Consider the following 10,468-nt stretch of genomic DNA (forward strand, 5'->3'; position numbering starts at 1 on the left):
TATTCTGCATGACCATATTTTACATCCCTTAATCCACCCAATACCTAAACTTAACAACTATACCTTAACAACTAACTAACTAACTATAATAAGCAGTATGAGTTTACCGTGGCAAAAGTCGGTCAATAGAGAATTGGACCCTAATCTAAAGTGTTACCATTATTTCTATAGAAACATGAATGAAAATGTGAAATTATAACAAAAATATAATTATTGATGAAGCAAAACCACATCAGAGCCTCTAGGAACTGAGATGAATAATAATCTAGCATTTATGCAGCATTGAGTCTGTACAGCCTCAACGCAGCCTTAACTCAATTGTGTAAAGACGCCTTTAGAAAGGTCTACACATTAATGCATGATGGATGTTTTAATATGACAAAACAATTTATCACTAAATCCATCGTAATCGAACTAATGATGACCTTGGTGTTGGTCATTGTGTTGAGTCACAGCATTATTAGTGCATGAGTACTACAGATCAGAAGTCACAGATACTAAAAATGACTTGTGTATAGAGTCATGTTGGCTGGTGTGACTCGGTGGTTAAATATTTGTGCAGATGGTATATAAAAGCTTGATGGTTCTAACCCTGCAATGGCTGATTCATGAATTATCATCTTTAAAACACTTAACCTCCTGCGACGAGACACTCATGGACACGAGACATGAAGCAATGACATCTATCATGCTCTGTGTGCAGCAACAGTTTCTCTCTGTCAAGCAGTCCTGTGTACGTGTGTGTGTGTGTGTGTGTGTGTGTGTGTGTGTGTGTGTGTGTGTGTGTGTGTGTGTGTGTGTGTGTGTGTGTGTGTGTGTGTGTGTGTGTGTGTGTGTGAGACATTAGTTTGTGTGTTTAATTTATTCTGTTCCACTCCATTGGCTTAATGCTGTTAATGTTAAGTGGCAATATTTTAAAGTGGGTAATGTAGGTCAGTGTGGTTTCTGATTATGTGCCGTTAACATTTTACACTTTGAAAATGTTAGAGTGTGTAAAATCAGCCCCAGCCAAGATATTTACAAAGCTAAATCTGCATGATGTATTTCTGAAATCCAGCTGATTGACATGCATATGAGAGATGCATTAAATTGTAAATGAGAGAAACGCTGAGCACACGCAGAACAGATAATTTTAATTGAAAACTTTCACTTGTGCACTGAGGTGCAACGGCAGAATATTGAGAGCGGTTTCACATTTTTCTCTGCTGAACAAAACCAGCTAATTATTCTTTTAGCATACACTATATTTACTTAACAGAGAAGTGCGCAAGCTGGTAATTGTTGAGGTTATGAAATTACATAGGCTAATTTGTTCATTTCCAAGGAAAAATGCTGCATTTTAATGCACAAAATGAAAGCTCTCATATAGGCACCGACAGTGACAGGACGCCCTCTATTGGCTAAAGGTTTTGTGCCTCCAATGATTTAAATTGATAACTATTTTTTAGGACCAAATTAAATATAAATCAATACTTTGATCAATGCATACTTACAGCAATTCAATATTTTTATTAAATTTTTTGTCACTGATTGATTTTTGTCTTTAATAGATAAGACAGTTAAACCAAGATTATTGGAGAACATTGTACAAGAAAACACGGTCAGTTTTTCTACTTCAAAATTCCACATTTAATTCAATGTGGTTACTTGCCATTTCTTTGTGATTGTTTGTGAAATTTACTAGCAATTTCCGAGTGAAAACTGTTTTTTTCCGAATGGTTTTCAGTGTATGTCGTGAGCAATGCACCATAGCTCTGAAATGAATAAAGGAAATGATGTGTTTTTGTGTCTCATTTAATGGAAGATCCAAATTTAAACATTGTCTGAAAGCATTCTTATATCTGAACAATACATAAAGGAAATAAAGTTTTGCATAGAACAGCAGTAGAAAGAGAAAAGGAGGTAGAGAGAGTCAGAGAGACAGACTTGCATACTAAGTATTGGTGTTGGACGGGCAGTGGGATCATGCTGAAGGTCACACTTCTCCGCATGTTTCCTCTGAGAGTCACAGCACATCTGTCCTCTCTGTCTTATATGGAAATCATCTGTCATGTCATACTTTGATTGGTCCCTGAGGGCCAACATGACGGGAAGCACAAACTGGCCCCAGGTGCAATATAGGTAATGCTATAGTCTTTTGCGTTCACATGATTGGGTCACCAGCGGTTACTCTTGGCAGCCAAGTCCTCGTCCATGATTCGTGGAAGACGTCCGCTCGCTCCGCCTTCCAGGTATCCAGACTTCACTGTGGGCGCTTCTGCAAATGTCCTCTTTCTACTCAGATCTAATGAAGGAAAAGTACACAAGTTTCACATGAAAATGCTTCAGATGTTTAGATTTATCCACCAAATGTCGACATGATGATTTCTTAGTCAAATCAGCCAACGGAATGTTTCTTTAACGAGTTCTACATTAGATTGGTTAAAGTGACCCGTGATGGCGAGAATCATCTTCCGCCGCGCTCCAAATGTGTTCACACCCACTTCCTTCAAATCCTCGTCTGAGAGCGTCAGGAACGTCTGGTAATCGATCTGACAGATGAGAGAACAACATTTATTTGTGTGTGTGCGTGTGTGTGTGTGTGTGTGTGTGTGTGTGTGTGTGTGTGTGTTGCGCACACATGTCTTTAGGTGTAATTGTGTGTGTTGCCTCATGTAGTTAGACATTTGACTTGATGAAAATAGATGATACCACACAAACAATCTGGTGTAGAAAATATTAAATCATTCCAAAAACTGCACATATCTGAATTTAACAAAAGTAACACACTCCAAAAATGATTTTCCTACTCAGAATTTTTCACTTGTTTAACAATATAAATATCTAAACATTCTTTAAATCAAGATGCATTTACTTGAGAAGCAAAATTATTTAATGTATCAAGTCTTGAGTGAGTTAATATTACCGTTAATTAAAAAAAAATCATGTTTTTGAAAGGAGTCTCACAAAGGCTGCATTTATTTGATCGAAAATATAGGAAATATGGAGCAACACATTACTGTTTTCAATATTTATAAAAATAAGAAATGTTTCTTGAGCAGCAAATCAGCATATTACAATGATTTCTGAAGGATCATGTGACACTGAAGACTGGAGTAATGATGCTGAAAATTCAGATTTGATCACAGGAATAAATTACATTTCAGAATATATTCAAATAAAAAAATTATTATTATTAAATATTGTTATTTTATTATTATATTTTATTTTATTATTTTATTATTATTATTATATTATTTTAAACTTTAATATTTCACAAAATTATTGTTTTTACTATATTTTTGAGCAATTAATGCAGTGTTGGTGAGCATAAGAAAAAAAAAATTATTCCACACATACTTGCAAATATCAGCCAGTTTTCTGCCCCCACTGGCCGGTCTTTGATTTGATATTGAACATTTTGCATCAGCAGATAATATTCTTGTTTTCATAAATTTATCAGAAAACGAGACTTTACATTTGAAGTCAATGTATATTGGTTTAAGAATGTTATTTTATTGAAATCCAAGACAAAGATACTGTGTAGGAAAATATTTTTTTCCAGTGCAAATACTGATTGTTTGTTTCACAAACCAAAAACAAAGCAGAATATACTGTACAGTTCTGCTCATGGAAATCTTTTTTTAAAGATCTGATGCAAATAGCCTGGCCAACCTTAGCAAATCCAGTCACTAGATCCACCTCAAACTTTTAAACATGACTTTGTTTCCAGGTAGACTAAAATAATCCTGTGCACCCTCATTCCTCAAGGTTAGTCAGATCTTGCCAAGTTTGTGTGCAGTCTGCATCAGACAATAGCGGCGTGTGGGCGGTCTGTGGGTGTGCCGTCTGGGACGTGTGTGTGTGTGGGTTGTGCATTTACCTCCTGTTGTTGGAAAATATCAATGTATTTCTCCAGACCCAGCTGTGCCAGTAACTCAATAAGATCATCTGCGTGGGCGGGACTGGGAGAGCTGCCAATCAAATGTCTGGACACTGTAGCCCCGCCCTCAGAGCTGGTCATGTACCCCTCCGCTGCAGGTCAAAGGTCAGAAATGAAAAGCTCATAAAACTGGTGTGATATTTAAATTTCCCAGTAGGTCCTGGATCTTGATCACCTCAACAAGCGTAAATGATTGTTTCACCCAGAAATAAAGCAGCTGGCAGAATTTAATTCTTTAATTAGCAGCTAAACTCATTTAATAGTTACTGTTAATTAAACATGATACTGTATCTGTAATTAAGGAGCAGAACGATGAGTTTAACAGCACACATACATGTTCGGGCTGATGACAAACTATAGGCAAGAAAGGATGATGATGAAGGTGGTGATGAAGATGCAGATCCACGTCTTTCTCTCCAGTTCCCCGAGTCGCTGCCGTTCTGTGAACTCCACACCTACAACCACACAGACAAATCATGATGCTGAAAATTCATCTTTGATCACTGGAATAAATTACATTTTACAATGCATTCACATAGAAAATATTTATTTTAAATTGCAAAAATATTTCACAATATCTCTGTTTTTGCTGTATTTTTGATTAAATAGATGCAGCCTCCGTGAGCAGAAATGACTTCTGTCAAAACATAAAAAAATCTGATTTTTTTTCTTTTCTTTTTTTGGAGTTTGAAAGCTGCTTTCATTATATAAAAAAGAGCAGCGTGAACGTTGCGAAAAACATAGTCTTTTGGATTCCGCAGGAAAAAAAAGCTTTTACAGGAAATCATTTTTTTACAGGTTTTAAATTATATGAGCAGTTGATGGCAAATTTCGTTTTTGATTGAACCGTTTAAAAAAGGACGAAGCACAAAACAGATTTCAATAACTTTTCAATTTGAATCCTTCAAGGGGTTTCACTTATTCTCAGAAATAATGCGATTCAAACAGCAGTAACAATCAAAATCAGATTCAATCAGCGCTGCAGTGCTGCGCTAAACCTCTTCCATTGAGATCTTTAATTGAGAGCGTCTCATTATCTCAGCAGAGAGGAAATGAGGGTGGAAGTGAAGGGAACAGTGATGTGCTGCTCACTGTGTGGCCGTACACTTCTGTGATTGGAGTTTACAGTCTTTTCTCCATGGTTACACTGTTCTGAATGACAGGCACGTATGTGTGTGTGCGTATATACATTACCACTGTACTCAAAAAGGAATCTTTTTATAAACACACACAAATTTCCTCACACAGGTGGGTCATTTGGAGGTCTCTTGTTCAGAACACACACACACACACACACACACACACACAGTCCATGTTGGTACACATATCATTATGAGGACATTCCATAGGCGTAATGGTTTTTATACTTTTAGCCCCTAAACCTAATCCTCACAGAAAACTTACTACATTTTTACATTTTTACAGTTTTTAATAAAAAATAAATAAAAAACATGTTTATTTAGCAATTTGACACACTACAATATAAGGACTTCGATTCCTCATAATGTAGGTCAAACCAGTACACACATAGTTTTAGTTTTCAACTAAAAACGGGAAACTTTTTATAGGTTTTGGCCGTTCATTTACATGACAACGTGGGACTGAAAACACAAACTTTTAAAAGTAATTTTGCATCAAAGTGCAAGTTTTCGAAAATGATACAGTGATCGTCTCTATGTAAACAACAAAAACGTGAATTTGTGAAAATGGTGATGTCATGCACGTACGTATTACGTGTTCAGTCTATAGGAGTGTGTGTTTCTTTACAAAGTGACATCGCCAACTACTGGCCTGGCATGAATATACAGTGTTTTTAACAGTTTTCGTGAACGGGATCGTTTTGACAACGTTGATTCCTGTTCAAATGTTTGGGTTTGGTAAGCTTTTTTAAAAGAAGTCTCTTATGCTCACAAAGGCTGCATTTATTTGATGAAAAATAGTAATATTCTGAAATATTATTACAATTCAAAATAACATATTTCTATATGAATACATTTTAAAATTGAATTACTTTCTCTGATGCAAAGCTGAATTTTCAGCATCATTGCTCACCAATTTGATCGAAAATACAAAAATATTGAAATATTGTTACACTTTTAAACAGCTGCTTTCTATTTGAATATCTTTTAAAATGTAATTTATTCCTGATGCAAACTGAATTTTCAGCATCATTACTCCAGTCTTCAGTGTCACATGATCCTTCAGAAATCATTCTAATGTGATGATTTGATGCTCAAGAAACATTTCTGATTATTTTCAGTGTTGAAAACAGTTGTGCTCCTTAACAATTTTGTGGAAACTGTGATAGATTTTATTTTTCATGATTCTTTAGTGAATAAAGTTCAAAAGAATATTTTTGTAACATTATAAATGTTTTTACTGTCACTTTTGAACAACTTAATGAGTCTTTGCTGAATAAAACTATGAATTTCTTTCAAAAACCACAAATTGGTGTACATGGTATAAACCTTGTCAAAAAAACTTTTACATTTCATGAAGAAAATGTGAGTGGTGTTTGCTGGTGCGAAACTCACTATTTGTCACACATGATGAACTCTGATACTCAGTGTTAAAGGTTTTGAAAAGCCAAATAGCTTTGTGTACTGTGCGTCCTCATTTCGAGAGCTGGATGTGTGTGTGCACCTGCTGCTGGTTGATGTAGGGTCTGTAGCAGCGGCGGCTCACGGCTCTCAGCTCGCGCACAGCGTCGGTGGGCATCGATTTAGAGAAGCCCAAGCCAGCCCAGGTGTCTGTGGGGGTCCGAACCTCAGTGACCACGGGTGTCTGCTGCATGGCTGTAACACACACTTCACAGATTAAATCACAGGCATTATTAGATACACACACACAAACTGCCTGAACGCCTGGAAACATTATACGCTCAGAACCGGGTCCAGATTTACACTGGCATACAGCAGCAGCTCTAATTAAAGTGTGTGTGTAGTGTCGCTTTTAATGGCATTGTGCATTGTGTGTGTGTGTGTGTGTGTGTGTGTAAGTCCCCCTGAATTATTAAACACCTGCCACCTAATTAAACAACTTAATCAAAATCAGTCATGCAGAAGAATGTGCTGCTATACCTTTCTACACCTCTCTCTCTCTCTCTCTCTCTCTCTCTCTCTCTCTCTCTCTCTCTCTCTCTCTCTCTCTCTCTCTCTCTCTCTCTCTGTGAATGAAATAGTTTAAACAGGAGCTTATTTAAAAAGTACAGTATCTGTTTCTGAGGTGCACAGGGTGTGAGATTAAACATTAAAAAACACATGCACATTCTTGGATTCAGTAGGATAATCTTTTGACGTTTTGTGTGGCGATTCCTGAAGCAAGAGTGCCATTTTCTGATTTAAGATCAGTTAACTAACCAAACATTTATAGTCTCTGTCTGACTAGTCTTAATTACTCGGCTTCTCAAATAATTTAGATTTTTTTTTCTTTTTTTTTACATAATTTACTTTAAACATCAAACCCACTCACTTCTGACAGTGAGTGCGTTAAGTGTGTTTTGTGTGCCTGTGGGTAGATAACATATGTTCATGGATTTTTATTTTTAATCACTAAATCAAATTAACGTTTAAACTTTAAAGTGTATAACTTGAATGCAATGTAAGTTTCTTTGGATAGAATCATCTGCCAAATGCATAAATGTAAATCAAGATTTTAGGATAAAATGTTTCTGTAAAATGTTTATGAATGTAAATCACATTTTGCCTATACTACACTGTAAAAAAATAAAATAAAATAAAAATTCTAACTTGTAAATAAAACAAGGATTATTGGAGTATGTATGCGACTTAAAAATTCACATTTTATTCAATGCATTATTTGCCATTTCTATGCAATTGTTCGCAAAAAATTCACAAGCAATTTCTGGGTGAAAATTGCTTCAAAGTTTAAATGGTACTAGAATTGAAGTACAAATATTCCTCATCTGTCAATTAACATAAGCTCATGAAAGAGGTGCAGAACTAATGAATTTAGTCTAACACGTCACACATCATGTCAACTAGCCAGAATGATTTTATGTCAGCTTGCTCTGTGTGTGTGTGTGTGTGTGTGTGTGTGTGTGTGTGTGTGTGTGTGTGTGTGTGTGTGTGTGTGTGTGTGTGTGTGTGTGTGTGTGTGTGTGTGTGTGTGTGTTCATCTGTCTGCATATTCTGTGGGTGGAGTGGCTGCAGTCCATTATAAATCTGGCAGCGTGTTACTCTGAAATGGGTCCCCTCTATCACCCTCCCTGGCACTGCGTAACGCTTAAATGGCTCCCCTATATCACCTCTCTGGCACACTCAAGCTCTTTAATCCATTTTGAGGTTTATACAGCATGATGAATGCCAAATAGATGGAGCCTGCGGCGGCCCGTCGCACATAGACACAAGTCCACCCAGTCACAACCCAGAATAACAATCTGAATTGGGCACAGCTTAAATCATTTGGCTTTTAATCGTCACATTTTGATCACACAAAGATTACACTTTGATGTGAGACACCGTGAAAATGATGCAGAAAATGAATACGTCGATCTAAACTCCGTCGGTAAGAAATAAATATGAGAGTGCATGAATCTGAAATCTTTATCTAAAACATATTTATTCATAAAAATAAAATAAAATAAAATAAACAGAAACAACATCATGTTCATCAGCAACATTAGTTTGAATTAACTTATTGGCACTAAATTATAATAATATAATATAATATAATATAATATAATATAATATAATATAATATAATATAATATAATATAATATAATATAAAATAAAATAAAATAAAATAAAATAAAATAAAATAAAATAAAATAAAAATAATAATATAAATACAAATTCATAGGCAAGGCAAATTTGTTTTGTATTGTAACATTATTTTATGATAATTTAACATTCCTAAAATAGGCTTCATTTTCTATTATTATCTTCTTTTTTTTCTATCTTTTTTTATTATGGGGTGAATTATGAATAAGAAACATACATACAGTACTTACTGAATGGCTCTAAATAATATAATATAATGTAATATAATATAATGTAATATAATATAATGTAATATAATATAATATAATATAATATAATATAATGTAATGTAATGTAATGTAATGTAATGTAATGTAATGTAATATAATATAATATAATATAATATAATAAAACATATTTTAGATCTAATGTTTCAAGTCCTGAATAAAAAAAACAACAAACCTTGAGTTGCCAGAAGCTTTTTTCTCTCGTATTCACGGTCCTGTTAAACAACAGTAAACAAAGATTGTTTCAATAAACCGGTGAGACAAATGTTTTTAGTTTTTAGAACTATAATTGCTAAATCTGACAAAATCTTCCGTTTTGATTAATAGGTAGAGTTTTAAAACTGTGAGAGTAATGTACCTCATTATGAGGGTCGACGGAGGGGAATATTCTCAGACTACAGCGTCTGTCTCTGTTCAAATACACACCATCCACCTCCACCCTCACTGACCTGAAACACACACACAGTTTTATTGAGTGATGTATTCTAGACTGTACTCCAGAGCATGTTCTGCCAGGCTGGACGGAGGGTTTTACCTCTCAGACGTGAGCGGCTGGTTTGGCTCCCTGGAGGCCTCTGATTGGCTGCCTCTCCTTGATGAGACGGTTGTCTTGGCAACGACCTCTCTAACCTCTGTCACCTCTGCATGTGGCGAGAGGCAGGACTCCGTCTCTGCTTGTGCCTGCGGATCGTCATTCTCTGGAATCTGATACAATGACATTAATACAAGCTTTTGGTTTTGTTTACTCATAAACACTTTTACTGTCATTAAATCTCATTTACTTTAGCATTATATTAAACACGCAATTTAACTGAAGACGTATAAGAAGCGTGAATCATGCAGTCAGTTGATCAATCAATATGATTCGTTATATGCATGAAACACCTGGATGACCTGCGACTTTCAACAAATATTGTGAAATATACAACTAGGGCTAGGCCTGTCACGATAACAAATTTTGCTGGACGATAAATTGTCCAAGAAATTATCGCGATAAACGATAATATTGTTGTTCTGAGACCATTTTAATTTAATATAATTATAATGGCATAATAATGCAGGTACACCTTTTCAACGATCTATAAACTTTTATTTCTAAAGAATATTAAACATTGAAAACGGAAAACATTTTAAATATCCAAAAAAATGAACAAAACAACCAAAAACAATGTAAAATGCAATGGACTCTTAGTGTCTGTTAACAAAATAAATGTCTGTTAATAAATAAAATGGATGTAAACAAAATTGCACTTCAAAAAATATTAAACATTAGGCTTTAGACATTAGGCATAAATAGTGATACATTCCATAACAGGCAAAACTGACAGTTAGGACCTTTGTAAACAAATAAACAAAAAGCCTCAACAAGCCATATCGCACAATTTTGCACTGTTACTCCTGTTACTTTGTCCTCCTGTTACTTTGTCAAGTGATTGTGTACTGTCGGGAAGACGGAGACGCACTTTATTGCGTGTATGCTACGCACTGAAAATACTTGGTTAGGATTAGGGGTGAGGAGTGCGTGCGTATTACACGC

At 35.3% G+C, this 10,468-nt stretch overlaps 1 protein-coding gene across 1 annotated transcript in view; it reads right to left on the reverse strand.

Moving 5' to 3' along the window:
* Nucleotides 1-1,785: 1,785 nt before the first annotated feature.
* Nucleotides 1,786-10,468, reverse strand: part of bicc2 (bicaudal C homolog 2) — a 15,966-nt gene continuing 7,283 nt past the window's right edge. The window contains exons 8-15 of the mRNA XM_081382073.1: nt 9,467-9,636; nt 9,290-9,380; nt 9,107-9,146; nt 6,566-6,717; nt 4,257-4,377; nt 3,863-4,014; nt 2,432-2,531; nt 1,786-2,284 (exon numbers count right to left, since the gene is read on the reverse strand). Of these exons, the coding sequence (XP_081238199.1) occupies nt 2,157-2,284; nt 2,432-2,531; nt 3,863-4,014; nt 4,257-4,377; nt 6,566-6,717; nt 9,107-9,146; nt 9,290-9,380; nt 9,467-9,636 (954 nt within the window). The 3' untranslated portion in view covers nt 1,786-2,156. The remainder of the gene's footprint in view (nt 2,285-2,431; nt 2,532-3,862; nt 4,015-4,256; nt 4,378-6,565; nt 6,718-9,106; nt 9,147-9,289; nt 9,381-9,466; nt 9,637-10,468) is intronic.

Source organism: Scardinius erythrophthalmus (genome assembly GCF_964197995.2).
Source record: "Scardinius erythrophthalmus genome assembly, chromosome: 13".
Classification (NCBI taxonomy): Eukaryota; Metazoa; Chordata; class Actinopteri; order Cypriniformes; family Leuciscidae; genus Scardinius; species Scardinius erythrophthalmus.